Raw genomic sequence first — 20,161 nt, 5'->3', positions numbered from 1 at the left:
AAGACGAAAACAAGCATAAAACACAAGGGAAATGGAAATATGCCCACTTGGTGGTTGTACGCTCAGGCCAAGAAAAAACTAAGACATCACAGGTCCTAGGGCGCCTGGGTGGCTCTGTCAGTTAACCGTCCGACTTCAGCTCAGGTCATGATCTCACAGTCCGTGAGTTCAAGCCCCAAGTCAGGCTCTGCGCTGATAGCTCAGAGCCTGGAGCCTGCTTCAGATTCTTTGTCTCCCTCTCTCCCTGCCCCTGCTCCACTCATGCTCTGTCTCTCTCTTTCTCAAAAATAAATAAACATTTAAAAAAAAAAAAAGGGACATCACAGGTCCTAACTGTCTTCTTCCTTCCACAACGAAGGGTTGGGGTTGGAGGGGCTGGGGAAAGGAGGGAGAGCTGGCAAAACAGTTGCAGGTTCTCTAACAATGGAACTTCCTCAGATTCTCCTCTTTCTTCTCAGAGTGGAATTTCAAAGACAAAGCTTTATCTATAGACCAGTGGTTTTTCAGGCTTTCTGTTAAAGTTCTTAAAGATTCACTAGATGGTAGCTATGCCTATGTTAAGAAAGAATCTAAATTTACTGTCCAGCCTCAGACTAATGATTTTAATGTGTCAAAGGGGTGAATTGAGAAATGAGGAGAGCAGAGGCGTAGAAGGGTCCAATTACACAAAAGATAAAGATACATAATTTTACATCATCAGTTGTACAAAAAGCGACCATAAAAATGTTTGAAAAGTTGTATTTTGGTTAAGAGCAAAAATTTCTAAGTTGATTATCTTTCAGATTCAAGTCATATTTCAGCGCTTTAACTATATACGCTTAAATATTTTTAGTTGAGATATACTTAGAATTTTCTGCTTTCCAGCAATCTTAGAGCAGTAACAGTGACAACTGGAGTCAAAACACACACACACACACACACACACACACACACACACACACACACACACACACAGAAATAATCAGGCACCATCATGGAGGGAGGCACATTGGAGAATTTTGATATTCAGAAATGAAGCAGATCATTTTCATTGCCCCATTCTTCCAATTTTCCTCCCTATGCCCAAGGCCAGGTATAATTCGTGCTTCTGTTTGGGGGTTCAATACTTCATCTAGAGGTACTCTCTCCCCAATTAGTACATGCTTCAAAGTTATCTTTTCATTCTGCCCTTCTATCTCTTCAAATCCTCCAAACAACAGAACTTGCTTCCATTCTTTCATTGAGCCCCAAGTCATTCTGCATGTCACAGAACGATCATTCCATTTCTAAAAGGCTGCTACACCCTGTTCAAAACCTTCTCTCTTCCTTTCTAACAGCCATAATCCTAATCAAGAGACCCAAGAGCCGCAGCTCCACTGGATTATATAAAACACACAAAAGGGTCTTGTGGATAAAAAATGAAAACATTAAAATAGAATCAAAATGAACAATTTTGCTACTTGAAATTTAAGAAATTTGGCCTTACAGAAATAATTTTATCTACTTTTAAACCTAGGCCACTTAGTGGAAGGTGAGGAGCACCCGAAGGAATGGTTGGCTATTCTGTTCTATTATGATTCTATCATAGCAGTTCCATGTCTAGGATATATATAAATTTCCATGGTAAAACAGCTCCTGTCTGCAAAATCAAGCCATTTATTATCTTAGTTGGCAAAAAGTAGATGAGATGTTAGAAACACAAATTCAACAAATACTATTTTATTACTTAAAAATACATAGCGACCATTAGGGTACATGTCACAAATTACACAAGAAAAATGTACAGGGAAAAGTAGAGACAGATGTGTTAAATGACAATAAGGTACCCATTCCTATGGAGCCCATTAAGAATAAAACAGTTCTTTGTTAGTTAGACAAGGCCAAGAATAGTGGCCTTGTAAAAAATGCGAGTTACCTAGAAATATACCTCTACTAAAAAGTAGAAATGTGTTGGTAGTGTACCTAAATGTGTTCTAAATTAAATTATAGCATACCCAGGCCCAGTGTTCCATAATACAACCATTGGTTTTAGGCAGGAATCTGTGAGAGACTTGACTGCCTATCTTGCTGAAAGAGCAAAGCCCCAGGACTGATTAACTTCCCTACCTTCCATAAAGCTTTGTTCAGGTGATTTTGGAATGCGGTGTCAAACACCCCATTCATTGCTGCTGCAAGTTCCCTCAGAACAGACACTGTGGACTCATCACTGGCATTCAGAATCCGCACAAAGAATTTATTCCACAATTCACCATCTTTTAGCCTAAAAATATATAAAACCATTTCCATCAAGATTAGGCACATAAAAGAACTCTGGATTTAAATCAGTGGTACATTTATGCACTAAATAATTTAAGGTAATAGCTACAACTCTAGGATTAGAGCGCATTCAAGTAGTCCTGTCAAAGCACAAGGTGGAACTAAAAAAAAAAAAAAAAGAAGAAGACTACTCTGGTGGGGAAAGCCATAATACAATGCATGTAAAGACAAAGTCTCTGATCTGAATCTATAAATTTCCTCTGTGCACTAAGATGCAGCACTGTTCTACAATAGAAGAAATATGAATTTTGCTTCTCTTCTCTAACTTTCCTAAAGTCTAGGTAGGTCTTACAGAGACAGCAGTTCTCCCTCTCCTCCAGCCCAGTGTTTTATTATCTTCACAATCTTCTGAGAATACTAAGCTTGACTGAAGTAACTACTGCTTAAGTCTATGATGTTTGTAACTTTTTTAAATCAGAGAAGCTTCTATTATTGGGTAAGGCAGGGTTATTAGGAAACCCCAGCTGATGCTACCTGTTTGTATTAGACCCACCTAGGACCATAACCAACTAGAGATACCTGAATTTATCCTACAGGTCTTACGTTATATTTAAAGCCAATTTTTAAAGCACGTTTAAGAGACAAGTAAGACTGGCCAAATTCTGAATTAAATAAGAAAAAATACATAATTCAATTTGTTGGGAGCAGGGAGAATGGAGTAGGGGTGTTAAATTCTCAACATTGTCTTTTTTTTTTTTTTTTTTAAGCCAAAGAACATACCAATAAGTGATAGATTGGGAAGCTTATTCTGGGAAGTTATTAGCTATAATAAGCTAAAGTGGAACATGGGATATTTAATAAGTTTTATGAGTAGGCTTAGGGTAATACTAAGGTTCTAAGACCAAGCAGCTCTTATTAAGGGAGCATTTACTTCTCTAAGGAGATTCAGTTCTCTGCTTTGGTTCTGACCATTCATTAAATAAATAGCCTAAAATTAGTATATAATTCAGAAATTTAATTCTCTTCAAGAAATGCTTATTAACTTTGATAACAATAGCTACTGAAAAGGAGTATAAGACTAACATCAATTGGTTAGAAAATTATTCTCATGAAACGTTTCTATTAACACTTTTAGATTGAGAGGCTTCCTTATCATAGTCACAGTCTCTATGATACATCTAGGTACAGAATGATGTCCTGAAGTCTGAATAGTTTGATTCTTATTTTTAATTAGCAATTCCTTTGTCCTGCACTAGATCCTCCACTGATATTCTAATGGAAACCGGTTGAAATTAATGGAATTATGGCATTTGGAATAAGAAAACTAAGGCTGCCCAAGCAGAGGGCATCCAAGAGCAAGAGAAAATTATGTGGACAGGCAAAGACCCTGAAATCACCAATACTTACTCAGAAATATTTTGGCTAAGTTTCCAGAGGGACCCATCCCAGAAGACCTGTAGGTGTTCCTTGAACAATAGTAAATGTGCTAAATCTGCTATACCAAACAGATCTACCTGAAATCACAAAAAGCACCATCAGCTAAAATAATTCTCTGCTACGATCATGGCAACTTATTTATGTAGAAAGTTGAAAGTTATTATAATGTTTATCTTATGACATACATTTTAGTAGACTGTTCCCTACCCTTACCATAAAGGGAGAAGCTCCCCCAAAGAAGTGATCAACAGAGCTAACTCTAGGATTTAGCCTTAAGAATAAAAGATGAGAACAAAATTGTCCTGAAGAACAAAAATATCTGACTGTCCAATTCAAATTTGTAGACCTACTGAATTTGCATGGACTCTAGCTGTGATCTAAACGTGGTTCGCATGATAGTTCAAGTTCATGCTACATATTCAATCAGCGAATGCCAAATGTTCAGAGACAAGTCAGAGGAATTTTTGTATACAATGCTAGCATATAAAACACTTTACACTTATAATACTCTTTTTATACACACTATTCCATTTAATCCTCACAACAATTTTGACATACACAGAGCAGACTGTTCTCCTTATTTCACAAAGATTACAGAACATGTCTAATAAAAGACCACACAACAGATAAGCTATAGAAATGGCCCTGCCATTTAGGTTACTGAGTCAGTCATGTGTCTGCACGTGTATGTGTACAGTCTTCAATGTTGTGATAGAAAAATGGTACATTTTGCTTGACTTGGTGCTATTTGAAAACTAGGTCATCTATTCCAGGCGAGACAATATCAGTAAACACTAGCTTTCATGGCTTATGTAGATAAGAAAGAGATTAAGAAACCCTTTCCATATTTGCTCAGGCTTCTTTTACACTTACCTGGTAGGGAGAAGAGCAGTTAGCCAGGATCTTTTGTCCTTCCAGGATTTGTACAGTCCGAAAGCCGCTGAGGACAAAAACATCTAGCTGCGCCCTAAGGTCGACACTGTAGGAAAAGTCCACTATCTTCAAAGCTTGATTGTTCTTATTACAATCATAAGGATCGTGGATTCTAAGCCCAGATTTAAGAGAAAGAGATAATAAAAATAGGCCATGAAAGAAGCTGCAGAGCCGGTCTTAAAAAAAAAAAAAAAAAAAAAAAAAAAAAAAGGAAAAGAAAAAAATAGGTACTGCAGGTGACTCTTAGCTATGCCAACAGCTCCCTCCAGTGGTTAGCTATGAAAATGCACCTGTAAGAGCAGCCGATGTGTCCACCTTAAGTGGGGAATGTTGAGATTAGTCCAGTGACAAAAGTACATCTAAACCATAATGTATACCCACCACAGAACATTTATCATACTATGTTTATTACATAACATAAATACGGAAAGTAGAGTGCAATCCTCTGTCTTACTAGACACAGTAATACATACAAGAGCAATGTTTTACACACTGATGAGAATTATGATGGAAGAAATAAGCTTTTATAGATGTCATAGGCCTTCTTGTTCATTATACAGATTAGGTTTTCCAAGTGTTATTCAGATTCCTCCTTCTCAGAATTTAACTGAAACAACAATATAAGGCATTTTTTTTTTGTAAAATGCCACCTCTACTGTAAACTATCCTGTTTTAATTAAAAGAACACCATATTCTCTCTTACTCTTATCTGTAATTCCAACTGTTATTTACTTTAAAAAAAACAAACAAAAAAGAAATAAAAAAAGACAATTTTAAACACTAAGTTCACTATTAATTATGTTTTCCTTGTTAGCTATTCCATGCAATAAAGCTACTCTCCGAATAAACAGAAGAACTATACATGTGACAGAGAAGAATGAATTATTTTCATGTGTTCCTTTTGTCTCTGCTTTTCTCAGTTCCTTCAAATCCCTGATTACTATCAGTGATAGGTGCTATATTCTTAAATATAGGCTTTGACTAATCCCATCGCAGAATGATAGATTTTACTTTAAAATTTACATTCGCTCCCAATTTTCCTTGGTTCAAGATACAACATTTTTTGGCCATCATAAAACTATATATTTCTTGCTCTGTGCTCACCCCTTGAACGTGATGTCTAAACTTGGTTTTAATTTGAACACCAAGCCCTTTTTCTTGGCATAGTTTGCATTTGCACTCTGGTTTTACCCACTTCTCTTGACAATTACCTCAGTCTGGCTTGACTTAATTAAGCTTTGGTTTTGAAACCAAGAAGTGCCTCAGTTTTGCTAAAATCTTCACTAGATCTGCACTGGCCCCACTCAAAGAAAGACTATACAATCTACTTCACGTTCCTCCAAGTATTCATATTTTATATCTCTTCTAGACAGTAATCATCACAATACTGAGAGGTTAATTCTTTTTTATGAATTAATGTTTCCTCAATGTATTTTTTTCTTTGAATTCTTTTAAAGTATTCCAAATGATTATTGACTTTTAGATAGCAAATAACTCTCTTAACATACTGTGTTCCTCCGTATGGCATTTATCAAAAGGCAAAAGGAATTGGAAACCAGCCATATATTTTTTTTAAACATTTATTTATGAGAGAGAGACAGAGAAAATGTGCGGATGTACGTGGGGGTGGGGCTAGGGAGGGGCAGAGAGACGGGGGGACGGAGGATTTGAAGTGGGCTCTGCACTGACAGCAGAGAGCCTGATGCAGGGCTGGAACTCACAAATCATGAGATCATGACTCTAGCCAAAGTTGGCCGCTTAATCAACTGAGCCACCCAGGCGCCCCAGAAACTATCCATATTTAAGAGAAAGTTGACAGAATTATAAGGGAATGAAAAGGACCAACCTGTTTCTAAGAATCAGACTCCTTGGACTCAAGTCACCATGGACTATTTCTGCTCTGTGTAGTTTCTCCACTATTGTCAAAAGGTTATAAATAACCAACACTATTATTTCATGGGTAATAAGTTCACTGTGTTGAAGAAGATCCTGGAAACAAAAGGACAGAAAATTCACATACTTCTTAAGTTGGGATGATTGTACTTAAACTTAATACCTTGCTACCTGCTGCTTTGTACTCTTCCTTGTCATTCTCTACTAGAATTTGGGCTCCTTTGTAGTTGGGTCTTTGTCCCAGTGTTAACAACATTGCTCTCCTGTGAGGCTGTAAGGGTTTGATGAAATAATGGATGAAGAACATCAAGGATTAGCCGGGCCCATAATAGGTGCTCTATAAATGGTAGTTTCATTCCAACCATTTTAGAAAATTCATATTACCATCAAAATATGCAACAAAACCTTCTTAAGAACATCCCAAAGAATAGAATGATATATTGTATTTGGGTTCTAAAAATAATCTAGTGGGGGATAGCACAGACAAAACAAGAGTAGCAAAAATAGACCATTCCTTATGTAAGGAGTTTGGAAGTTGCCACTCTGTCCTAACAAGTAAAAAGCTTAACAGACTGAAAAACCAACTCTTCTAGGATCTATAAGCATGGGAGGGGGTGGGGAAGGTCCCTCACACTTCTGTGAGTTTTATGTCTAGGAACTAGATCCGGTTCTCACACTAAACATTGGAGAAAAATTCTCTGTGCTTCTAGAGGGGGAGTGGAAAAGGAACCATTCTGAAACAGGCCAGAGCACTCTGTTCTTAAAAAGCTCTGTCTCAGGAGAAACTAGTTGACCAGAGCCTAACCTGCTAGAGTATTCTCAGAGCCTACTTGACCTGTGGAAGGGAAATACCCAACTGCAGCCCACTCTAGCCATCCTGTCCCACCTAAGGGAGGAGAAATACTTGTGAAGTACACAGTCCAGAGGCAAAGGCTCACTATAAAAGAACATAAATCATAGAACTATACAATGCTTTCCTTCCCCTCACACCTTATCACCACATTATTAAAGGCCTATTTATAGCAGTTCTTTTTACCCAGTACATCATGTCTGGCTATCAAGAAAAATTATAAGACATACTAAAAGGCAAAAAACACAATTTAAAGAGACAAAGCAAGCATCAAAACCAGACATGGAAAGAATATTGGAATTATCACACCAGGAATTTAAAATAAGAGTGGTCATGAGCTGATGATGATCATAGTTAGATGACTAGGTCGTTGCACAATGCTATTTTTGTCTATGTTTGAAAATTGACATAATAAAAAGTTAAAAAAATACCAAAGAAGTTCTTGGTCAAGAGAACTTGGGAAAGGAAAATGATCAATGCTTTTAATTTATAATTTTGTTGTTGTTGTTGTTATTCTGAGAGAGAGACAGAGCAGACACAAGCAGGGGTGGGGCAGAGAGAGAGGGGGGCAGAGAGAATCCTAAGCAGGCTTCACAGCCAGCATGAGCCTGACACAGGGCTCCATCTCAGGACTGTGGGCCCATGACCCGAGCTGAAATTAAAGAGTCCAAAGCTTAACCAACTGAGGCACCCAGGCACTCTTTAATTTATAATTTAACTGATCTATTTCTAGAAGATTAACAGGAATCTTGCACTAAATTCATATGCTAAATGGAACACAAATATGCTTATATATTATTCAAACCTGAAGAGTGAAGCAGTTTATATATTGGTGCCAAACAATACAACCATCTTGGTATTGGTAACAGCTGCACAAATGATCATACTCCTCATTCAAACGTTCCTTTAACTTGAGGTTGATATAAAAGTCCCATGGGACAGGTTGAGAGGACACCTGTAAGAAATTTTAAAAATAAGAGCTATCAGAATCTATGGTTATGGTTGGCAGATTGAAAACATTCCCTCCAGCCCTTATGATACTACAACAGAAATAACAATAAAAGAATGTTTTAAAAGTCATAAATCTATAATAAAAAAACACAGCAGCAACAAATTCTGGAAGCTGGAAGGAGAACAGTACTAGGCAATCCACTTAGCAGACCCAAGGAAAGCTGATTCTAGCAGTGGAGAAAGCTGAGAGCAACCAAATTTATGCTACAAGACCATCTCCCCACAGTATAAAACTGATGGCACCAATTACCTACAGAAGTAAGGGTGGAGGTGAAGCCAATACAGGAGTGGATGAACTCCATTAACGTGGAAGTTAGGAGTAACTTAACGTGGAAGTTAGAAGTACAGGAGTAACTCCTGTAGCCCAGACTCTCCTCCATTCTAGAAGACCAAAAGTTAACCCCTAAAGAGTATAAAACAGAAGGGCTCTGGACTAGAGGACACCAGGCATTGTTAAGAGTTGGGGGGAAGAGGAAAAAATTTATATATCAAATGTTAAGATGCACCTTTCCACCCCTCCACTCTCCAGACTAATTTTCCCACTTCGTTTTCAGGAAGCTAGCAGCCAGGATTATACGATCAAGGCAGGATATTAGAAGTTTTCTCTGAAGGGTCTGATCAGCTTAAAAGAAAAGACCTCAAGGATTGAGGCATTTATTGAATGGCCATGTGAAACTCTTCTTACAGTGAGGCCCAACAGTGTCAAGGTTCTATATCAAAGAGCTTTAAATTAGCTTTTAGAGTCCCATGTTTATATATGAATAGAAAGTCAAAGTCTTGAAGAAAGCTTCTAATATGAAAGACTGAATTCAAAACAGACAAAAGGAAACAGATGATGCAGGGAGAAAAAAAATTTAAAGCATCATAAATATACTCAGAGAGAAAAGGAATGTTCCACCTTTGAAATGAAGAATGTTACAAAGAAGAAAAACTTGAGAATAAAAAAGAGCTCTTACAAATCAAATGCATGACAAAAGAAATGAAAAATCCAATAAAAGTTCTGAAAATAAAGTTGACAAAACATTCCAGAAAGAAAAAAAAAAAGAGAAAAAGAGAAAAAAGATAAAATTTTTAAAGGATCTCTAAGCGACTCCATGTCCTAATAAAAAGAATTCTAGAATGAGAGAACAGAGAAGACTTAAAAGAAGAAATAATTTATTCTTTGAAGAAAAATTTCTCAAAACTGAAGGAGTTTCGGGATTAAAATGGCCATCCAGTGTCTAGTGTACGGGAGATAATAGGTTTTTAACAAAACATAATATACTTGTGGAATTTCAGGACACTGGGGACAAACATAAGATCCTACAAGGATTCCCAGAGAGGGAAAAACAGTCTCACACAAAGAATGGCAAAAGACTGTAGAAAGCAAGGCCCCAAGCCAAAAGATAATAAAGCCCATCTTCAAAATTCTAAGGAAAAAAAGTTTTGAACCTAGAATTGTAATATCCAGTCAAACTACCAATCAAGTAAAGATGTGGAGTAAAGAATTTTCTGACATGAAAGATTTCAAAAATATGTATATCATATGCATCCTTTCTCAGGAAGCTACTAAAATATGAGGCCTTAAACCAAGAAAGAAAGAAAAATGGGAGCCAGTATTACTGGGCATCCAATGTAAGAAAGAGGTAACATGAATCCCTAGGATAATGGTGAATGGAAATGTCAAGGTAATACTGTGTGAGTGTGAGTGAGTGAGTGAGTGAGTGAGTGAGTGAGTGAGTGTGTGTGTGTCAAGCACAGAATGTAACTTATCCAGATTGGAGCAGGCCAGAAAATTTCGGGATATTTCCTAAAAAAGATAACATTGATAGAATACTTAGTATGTTTAGACATATTAAGAGATTTACACAATAGCCTCTCATTTTTGATATCTCATCCTGACATATAATGGTGAGTGATTTCTTGGTGTCTCACTGACTTTTCTATCAGGAAGCTGATAGACTATTCAAAGGATTTGATGGTACCATGGGGCCACAATCACTGCCTCAACCCACATTGTTTTGGTTTTTTTTTTCACAAGATAATTGAAATGACAAAGAACCAGTCCCACCTTTATTATGGTTAACTCTGCAGAGTTTCTTGGTGTCACCCAGAATAATTTATAATCTTCACATATTAGGTATTCTTGTTTAATGCAATAATCCTCATGACCTGTTGAGAAGGTATGATTCCATTTAAAAATCGTGAATGTATATAGCTCCTTAACTTTTACTTCCTGGTTTAAGGGCTAAAGGCACTTTGTATTTGCCAGTTAGCAGCATCGAGAATACTTTTCAAAATCATTGTTAAAAGTTGAAAGAGGGGAAGACAGAATCTCTATTGTTACTGGGACATGAACTTATCAGTGTGTCTACTCTATAATGCTGTTTCATTTTGCTACAACGCTGTTTGTTTTTTTAAAGGATGAGTAATTTTTTTTAATTAAGTAAACTCTACCCCCAATGTGGGGCTTGAACTCATTACCTGAGATCAAGAGTCACACGCTCTACTGACTGAGCAGGCCAGGAGCCCCTATAATGCTGTTTCTTATAATCCAAAAATATTTATTGTGCTCAAACATCAAGCTCAAGTACAAATAATCACTTACTTGTATACTGTCATACAAAAAAACCCACTTACCAATGATACTTACCTAATTCAATTTCCTTTCCTATTTCCAACCTGGGCATTGGTCTATCTTCTACAAAAAATTCTGCTGAGGCCCTCAGCTCTGATAGAGACTTTAGTAGTTGTCTGCGATACCGTGGACACCAGGGTGACTGAGTAGGGTTGTCTGGGAGAAAAAAAAGTTGACAAAGGGATCACCCCAAAACCTCAATGTGTATTATAAACAGAGGCGGGGGGGGGGGGGGGGAGACCCAAAACCAAGATTGCACAGTCAACACTGCTAACCTAACAGCACTCATATTTCAGGTCTTTATGCTGTTCAGGTGGTACTGATTCATTCTAGAAGTTTCATAATCTATGGTAACTTTTCTAGAGAACAAAACATAAAGATCAGTTTGCTGAGATAAATAAGTATTCACTAGACATGAATGCAGATGTATGTTTGTTTACTAGTGGTACATATGAAGCTACCTGCAGTCTCATTAGTAAGCTCCAGTTTCTCAGGAATTTGAAGACATTTGATGGAGGAGGAACTTGTAACTGAGGCAGAAGACCCAGAGTACCCAGAGGAGTGTGTTGCTTCTCGGCTGTCTTCGATAATTGGGCTGAAAGAACCACAAATGAGTCAGTCCTCACAGGGATAATATATATTAACTCATCTTTGTTATTTTATTTAATATTCATTTTAATTCAATTTAATTTTCAAAGTCCATTATTTTCCTGAAACAGATATAGATTCATAATCAGAATCTAGGTGACTTTATCTACCTTGGCTGACAAGTAACACTCAGCATTAGATTTTCTAAATTTATGCTTTATTCACCTAATCCATACTAAATGCCTACTCTACATCTATTCTAAACTACTGGGAAACATTGACTAAGATACCAACTTTCTTCTTGGTTATCCTGTCTGTGGACTTTTTATTCTTCAATAAGAAAAGGTCAAGAAAGAGAAAGTGAAACCCAAATCACCCATGATAATGCTAGCAAATGTGATAAAAAGTTTGTTAGGAAAAAAAATCTGAAAATGCAGTTTTAAAAGCATAAATTGGCAAATTAAAGAATATTCCTAAAACTAAAATTTGTTTACATTTGCCCCACGGCTCTTTATGCCATTCCCTCAATACCATTTTTTATTCACTGCCACCTCTCCATTAAAAGATACTTTAAAAAAGTACATTTCTACTTGCTTATCTGAAATCAGTGTATCCAGCTATTCCACTACTATTTTTTTTTTAATTTTTAAATGTTTATTAATTTGAGAGAGAGACAGAGCATGAGTGGGGGAGGGGCAGAGAGAGAGGGAGACACACAATCTGAAGCAGGCTCCAGGCTCTGAGCTGTCAGCACAGAGCCTGGCATGGGGCTTGAACTCGTTAAACAGGAGAGATCATGACCTGAGCCAAAGACGGCTGCTTAACCGACTGAGCCACCCAGGTGTACCATATTCTACCATTATTTAAAACTCGATTTTAAAGGCAAAACAAAATCTCTCCCCAACAGGTACACTTTGCCAAGTTCCCTCAAAGACACCATAATCCTCCCGGGCCTCTCAGTCCCATAACCATCACAATTTACTTCTTCTGACCCTCATATTCAAATCAGTTATTAAATCCCATGGACACTTTCTCATGGGGAGTCCTACTGTTGTGTAAAGCAAGCACTCAGCACAGTACCTGGCAGGTAGTAAGAGTTTGATAAATGATCACTATCACTGACAAACACACACAGAATAAAAGATCACTCAAACAATCTGGTTTGTGCAACCTACTATCACCTGAGCTTCTTGATGCTGAGACTTGGATTATAGATGATGCCACAAGCGGTCTGCTGGTCCTCAGAGATCTTCACATCTAGATCCTCCTCCTGCAGCAGTCTCTCAGGATCAGAAGGGAGATCTTTCAAGGACATTATCTCATGAAAAGGAGTAGACACAAATCGAGCTGCTCTGGCAAAGTCGCAAGTGTCTTCTGGGTTAGGGCATATAGTTACATTCCTGAAACCCGTGATAATAGCATCCTCACTCAAGGGCTCAATTCCTGTAAATTCATCCTGAAATAAAAACCACATAAAGTTTAGCTGAAATATTTCAATCAGCATATGGAGCACTCATTGTTTTTACTTAGCGAGACACACATTAGGTAAGTGATTTTCAACATAGGGTACAGAAGTAGCATATCACAATCTCTAGGAAAGACGATTTTAAAAACCACATCATAACATCTGAGGAAAAAGGTTTTGTATCATGAAAACAGCAAACTACACATTACCAAAAAAATACACTGAGGATTCTCCACACAAAACAAAAATATTGGACAATGTTTTTTCCCCAACCAATTTCACCTAAGAACTAGAGGAATAATACTTTTCTCCTGACTTTGGCTTAGAAAATGTTCTGATAATCCACTATCCTCCTACCTTTTAAGTCTTCTATGCCAAATGTTGAATTTTAATTTATTTCCTCAGGATAATTCACGATCATAGTAGAAAATATGGAAAACAAAGCATAAAGTATAAAAAATGAAAATATTTAAAATATTCCTTTGCCTTTAAAAGTAATACATGTAGTGGCACCTGGATGACTCAGTCAGTTAAGCCTCCGACTCTTGGTTTGGGTTCAGGTCATGATCTCACAGTTCGTGAGGTCAAACCCTGAGTCAGGCTTTGTGCTGTCACTGCAGAGCCTACTTGGGATTCTCTCTCTCTCTCTCCCTCTGCCCCTCCCCCACTTGCTCGCTCTCAAAATAAACTTTATGAATAAAAGTAATACATGTATATGGTTTAAAAAATCAACTAGTTTAAAAGGATATATAGTGAAAAGGTCACCCTCCCTCACTTGACCCCCACACCTCCACTCCAATTACTACTCCCCAGATGCAACTGTTGTTACCATATACATCTGGTAGGTTACGTGCATAAGCATATTCTATACATTTAAAAAAGGAGTTTTACATAAGAGACTCTCAAATACAGAGAACAAACTGAGGGCTGATGGGGACAGGGGTGTGGGGGGGCAGGGAAAATGGGTGACGGGGATCGAGGAGGGCACTTGTTGGAATGAGCACCGGGTGTTGTATGTAAGTGATGTTTAACGGGACTCTATTCCCAAAGCCAAAAGCACACTGTATACACTGTATGTTAGCTAACTTGACAATAAATTATATAAAACAAACAAACAAACAAACGAACAAAAATAAATAAATAAGGGGTTTTAGGGGCACCTGGCTGGCTCAGTTCATGGAGCATGAAACTCCTGGTCTCAGGGTCATGAGTTTGAACCCCACGTTGGGCATGGAGCCTACTTAAATAAATTAAAAAGGGGTTCCATAGCAAGTGAAATTATAGCATCTATGCTAGTATGTACTATTCTTTCTCATTATACTTTTAGCCTATTTTCTGTGCTATTAAAAAGTCTTTAAAAACATGAGAGTCACACTGTGGGTCTATCAGAAGTTAACTAACTTTTTTAGGTTATTCCCATTTTTTACTATTATAAAAAAACTACTTTAAATATCCCTGTACATTTAAATCTTTGGGAATATCTTAGTTTTCTGGGGAATAATTCCTAAAAGTAGAATTATCAGGTCAAAAAGGCTGTAAGTAGTAAGATTCTTTACACATATTGCCAAGCTGCCTTCAGGGACACTGTATCACTTTATATAACATTTACCTGCGGTATATAAGAGTGCCTATTTCATTTAACTATGAATACTAGATATTAATTTTCTAGATCGTTATGAATTTGACATATACTTTGAATTTCTGACTCAATGTTAGTAAACAGAGGTGAGAGGTACATCTAGACGAAACAATAAATGTAGCCAAAACATTTTAAGATCTAAGCAAGATAGAGGTCTATGGTCTAGGAATATATTTTATGCAAATACTACTTATATGCCCTATTAGTTTAGACATTTTAAATAGAAGTGTTTTCTTAGGGGAGAAATTCTGGTAGGCATCTTTTTTTTTTTTTTTTTTTAATTTAAATTCAAGCTAGTGAACATACAGTGTAGTCTAGTCTTGTTTTCAGCAGTAGAACCCAATGATTCATCTCTTACATACGACACCCAGTGCTCATCCCCAAAAGCACCCTCCTTAATGCCCATCTCCCCTTTAGCCCATCCCCCCACCCACCTCCCGTTGGTAGGCACCTATTAACAAAATTCAAGGAAAAGGCTTAAGACAAAAAACTACTAAAATTGACTCCTTTAATAATTCAGTCCATCCCTGAGCACCTGAACCTAGAACCATGGTCTCCAAATCCAGCCGACCTATTCACTGTGTTGTCTGGTGTGTTTCCAGGACACAGTACGTGATGCATCGATCTCCTACATCATTGTCTTTTCATTGCAGTCAGCGGACTAACAGAACTGTTTGGGAAAGTATTTAAAATAAACAAAAATCCCTGCTTGGGCTTTATCCCCGGAAACTCCAATTCAGTACAGATGGAAAGGGGTCTCACCACCTTTAGCCATAAGCAACTGCCTAGGCTTTTCTGGGTTGCTGGACATGTTCTGTATCTTAATCCGGGTAGAGATTGCATGGATATTCACACATGTAAAAATTCATCTAGCTGTATAATGAATATTTGTGCAGTTTATTGGATATAAAATATACCTCAATAAGTAAGTAAATAAAAAGAAAACCATGTTTAAAAAAGAAAAACATGTTTACCCTGAGGGATTCATTCTTTAGGATATAGAGAACAATTGCTTTAAATCAGAGCTACTGATCACATCTCCCCTTAAAAGTCTTCAGAGAAAACAATCAGTTCTCTTCAACCTCAAGACAAGTTTCCAGATGCTGATTTGAAGAGAGGGATGATTTGCTTCCCTAGAACTTTAATGAAAATGTCAATGACAAAGGTTCTTTGACTTGAATTCTAAGCAGGGTCTTTGTACCCTAAGGATTATCATGTCACTAGTCCATAGTACTTAAAATAAAACATTACTAAAGAAAAATGGTCTACATAACTTCAAATGTCACAAAAAGCATCTTATATAAAAAGAACAAAGATCCTTTGCTATGTTGGTTTAAAAAAATGCTAAAGGCTTTTCAAAGACGGTGATTTTTCTCCCCACTTGAAAAAACTGAGATATAATTTACATACCAAAAAATTCATACCCTTTAAAGTATGTATTCCATGGTATTTAATATGTTCACAAGGTTGTGCAACCATCACCACTATCTAACTCCAGAACATTTTCAGCACCCCAAAGAGAAGCCCCGTACCCACTGGCAGTCACTCTCCAGCCCCCTCTTTCTAACTCTCTGGAAATCCCTAACCTGTTTTCTGTCTTTATGGATTTTCCCATTCTGGACATTTCATACAAATGGAATCATACAATATGTGGTCTTTGTGTTTGACTTCATTCACTGAGCAAAGTGCTTTCTTTCCTTTTTTTTTTTTTTTTTAAGTTTATTTATTTTGAGAGAGAGAGTGTGTGTGCAGGCACAGATGCGAGCAGGGAAGGGGCAGAGAGGGAAGGAGAGACAGAGAATCCCAAGCAGATTGCACACTGTCAGCCCAACTTGGGGCTTATTCCTATGAACTGTGAGATCATGACCCACAAACCATGAAGTCAAGAGTCAGACGCTTAACCAACTGAGCCATCCAGGTGACCCAGCAAAGTGTTTTCAAGGTTCATCTATATCATAAGATTTATCCGTATGGCATTTCTTTTTATGGCTGAATAGTACTCCATTGTATGGATGTACATTTTGTTTATGCATTAGTTGATGGACACTGCACTGTTTGTACTTTTTGGCCACTATAAATAATGTTGCTATGAACATTCATGTACAAGTTTTTTTAATGTAAATATGTTTTTAATTCTCTTGGATATATACCTAGGAGAGAATTGCTGGGTCATACATACGGTAACTGTTTAACATTTTGAGGAACTGCCAAGCTGTTTTCCAAAGTGGCTGTACCATTTTATATTCCTACCAGCATTGTATGAGGGTTCTCATTCCTCCGCATCCTCACCAACACTTATTATTTTCTGTCTTTGATTATAGCCTTCATTGCTATAGATCACAGCATGTGATATAGTATCTCACTGTGGTTTTGATTTGCATTCTCCAATGACTAATGATGTTAAGTGTCTGTTCATATGCTTAAATTTTAAGCCAGTGATTTTAATTTTAACCCTAGCTTTGTGAGAATTGAATGAAACAATTCACTAGTCTGTTTATATTAACTTAGGAATATTGTTCCTTACACAAACATCTGGAGGCACATCTTCATTCGAGTTGATGCTTTCTGAAGTTTTGAGAATTGCAAGGGGTCTTCGCTGGGCTAAAACCCGTGGGGGATCTGCAGGAGGACTAGAAAAAGACATTTAACAATTTAATTTACCCCATTTAACAATTAATTTTTCCGTTAAAATAGGTAAGAATAACCCCCTAATTCATTCTCATTTATAATAACAGAAGACTTTTAAGTGTCAAACAAAAAGCTTCAAACCTGTTATTTTTTTTTTCTGAAAGAAGAAACTCATCAAAAATGGAGAAAGGTAGACTGGGACCTAAAGAGAAAGAGAATAGATTTATACTCTTAAGAGTAAACACCTATTCTTCAAGACAACTAGGTCAATTAATATTTTGTGCTATTTGGAAGCAGAAAGGTAATCATTTATAATGAGCAATTTCAAACATATAAAAATAGAGATCATTTAAAAACAATTATCTAAACATGGCTGATTGTGTTTCATCTTTATTCACTACCACTACCGCCTAAACCCAACCTCACTCTGGATTATTTTATTTTATTAAAAAAAAAATTTTTTTTTAATTTTTGTTCATTTTTGAGAGAGAGAGAGAACAAGCATAAGCAGGGGAGGGGCAGAGAGAGAGAGGGAGACAAAGAGAATCTGAAGCAGCTCCCGGCTCCAAGATGTCAGCACAGAGCCCAACATGGAGCTTGAACCCATGGACCGTGAGATCATGACCTGAGTCGAAGCCGGCCGCTCAACCGACTGAGTCACCCAGGGGCCCCTGCTCTGGATTATTTTATTTTATTTATTATTATTATTTTTTTAAACACTAGGGCTAATTTATTTATTTTTTAAAATTTTCTTAATGTTTATTTTTGAGAGACAGAGTATGAGTGTTGGGGCGGGGGGCAGAGAGCAAGGGAGACAGAGGATCCGAAGTGGGATTTGCACTGACAGCAGAAAGCCCGATGTGGGGCTTGAACCCACGAACTGTGAGATCATGACCTGAGCTGAAATCGGACACTTAACCGACTGAGCCACCCAGGCGCCCCTGCTCTGTATTATTTTATTTTATTTTTATTTAAAAAAAAAATTTTTTTTTTAACGTTTATTTATTTTTGAGACAGAGAGAGACGAGCATGAACAGGGGAGGGGCAGAGAGAGAGGGAGACACAGAATCTGAAATAGGCTCCAGGCTCTGTGCCATCAGCCCAGAGCCCGACGCGGGGCTCGAACTCACGGACCATGAGATCATGACCTGAGCCGAAGTCGGACGCTCAACCGACTGAGCCACCCAGGTGCCCCTGCTCTGTATTATTTTAAAGCAAATCCAAGATATCACATCATTTCATCTGTAAATATTTCAATATATATTTCTAAAAGAGAGAGGATCTTTCAAAAGGGAATAATCTCAAAACATACCTATAGGATTAAATTTCTGAGTGTCATATATCCAGTCAGAAGATTCACATTTTACCAAAATTGTTTAGAAAGTTGGGACTGGGAATGCAAAGTGAGATTTATATACTATGGTTGAAATGCCTGTTTTAAAATTTTTTATTTTATTTTAGAGAGAGAGGGAGAGTACTCATGAGTGGGGAGAGGGGCAAAGGGGGAGAGAGAGAATCCCAAGCAAGCAGGCTCTGCACTGTCAGTGGAACCCAAGGCAGGGCTCGAACTCATCAACTTTGAGATCATGACCTGAGCTGAAATCGAGTTGGATGCTCAAGGAACCGGGCCACCCAGGCGCCCCTTAAATGCCTCTTAAAACACTGTGATTCTATAGGGTTTGTTGGTCGTTTTAGTAATTTTTTTGTTCACCTACAATGTTTGCTCTATAATGCTGGATATTTCGCCAGTTACATCCCCTTAAGTTGTTTAACATGTTCCTCCAGGTTTTGTATTTCCTACAAACTGGTGGTTAAAATTAGGGGTTCAATCTGATTCTTTTTTTTTTTTTAAACTACTTATAGGTGGATATTTATCTTTTACAACTTTTATTTTTAAATGAAAAGAGAACAAATGTGAATATAAAATAGCTTTAGTTTTAAACTTTTTTTTCCTTTCTTCCAAAAAACTACTTTCTTGGCTGCTGGATCCTACTGATAGCTCAGTATACACCAGCTAAGGTGGAAGATTATTCGGAAGTTAATATAAATTTAAATTTACATTTAAACATTTCAAAGCATTGAGGAATCTTACAAAAACAAAAAACACTCTCTTAAATGTCTATCCTATCCTAAATCATATGCTTATAACTGAATTCCATGGTTCCCTCTGTTTTCTTACAATTCCCTTTACCATAATTAAGAAAAATATATACTACATATTACATAATGTGTTTGTTATCACCAAGTTTTTCATGAGATTATCAAATACAACTCACCTTTAGAATGAGGTTGCTCTTGCCAAATGTTTTCTGCAAGTGAAGTCTCCCTGGAAAGAAACTTCTTTTAAAACATGTGCTAAGTACCCACAGAAAGAATTATCTTAAAAGTCCAAGAGGGGTTTTCATCAAATATAATCCTCACTCTACGATAAAGGAAATATTCTGGTACTGTCTATCCAAATTCTTTAAGAAGATAAAACCTTCAGTCATTAAAAATTTTATACAAGTATATTTGATAATAGATATCATAACATTAACAGTGTAAGTCGATTACAAAATAGTAAACTCTCATTTTCATCAAACAAAACAAAAACAGAACACAAAAGGATATACTTATGCTAATAGCAATAATCTCTTGGTGGTAGAAATGGGTGGTTTTATCTTTTAAAAATTATATTTGATTGTTTAAGAAACATACTATTTTTTTTAATGGAAAAAAGTCTGTACCCTGTCTTCCTTCATCAGCATCAGAGCTTATGTTGTGACAAAGACTTGCAAAAGTTACGTCTTGATAGTGTAAAAGACTTCAAGTCACTAGAGTCAAAGATTGGTTCTAAATGGCCTCCTATAAGCATTATCCCATCCG

General features: G+C 37.0%; 1 protein-coding gene across 3 annotated transcripts in view; it reads right to left on the bottom strand.

Annotated features, from left to right (window-relative positions):
* Window positions 1–1,682: 1,682 nt before the first annotated feature.
* Window positions 1,683–20,161, bottom strand: part of BUB1B (BUB1 mitotic checkpoint serine/threonine kinase B) — a 51,102-nt gene continuing 32,623 nt past the window's right edge. For 2 of the 3 annotated variants that reach the window (XM_025918824.2, XM_086710350.1), the window contains 12 exons: window positions 19,573–19,622; window positions 17,438–17,498; window positions 17,193–17,298; window positions 12,746–13,020; window positions 11,438–11,571; window positions 10,992–11,132; window positions 10,410–10,510; window positions 8,154–8,303; window positions 6,452–6,594; window positions 4,546–4,717; window positions 3,643–3,749; window positions 1,683–2,239 (listed from right to left, as the gene is read on the bottom strand). In XM_025918824.2, the coding sequence (XP_025774609.1) occupies window positions 2,008–2,239; window positions 3,643–3,749; window positions 4,546–4,717; window positions 6,452–6,594; window positions 8,154–8,303; window positions 10,410–10,510; window positions 10,992–11,132; window positions 11,438–11,571; window positions 12,746–13,020; window positions 17,193–17,298; window positions 17,438–17,498; window positions 19,573–19,622 (1,672 nt within the window). In that variant the 3' untranslated portion in view covers window positions 1,683–2,007. The remainder of the gene's footprint in view (window positions 2,240–3,642; window positions 3,750–4,545; window positions 4,718–6,451; window positions 6,595–8,153; window positions 8,304–10,409; window positions 10,511–10,991; window positions 11,133–11,437; window positions 11,572–12,745; window positions 13,021–17,192; window positions 17,299–17,437; window positions 17,499–19,572; window positions 19,623–20,161) is intronic. The other variant, XM_086710349.1, reaches the window with a different exon arrangement.

This window comes from Puma concolor, chromosome B3 (genome assembly GCF_028749965.1).
Source record: "Puma concolor isolate L17-30 chromosome B3, mPumCon1.1.hap2, whole genome shotgun sequence".
NCBI lineage: Eukaryota > Metazoa > Chordata > Mammalia > Carnivora > Felidae > Puma > Puma concolor.
This window is presented reverse-complemented; position numbering and strand designations above follow the sequence as displayed.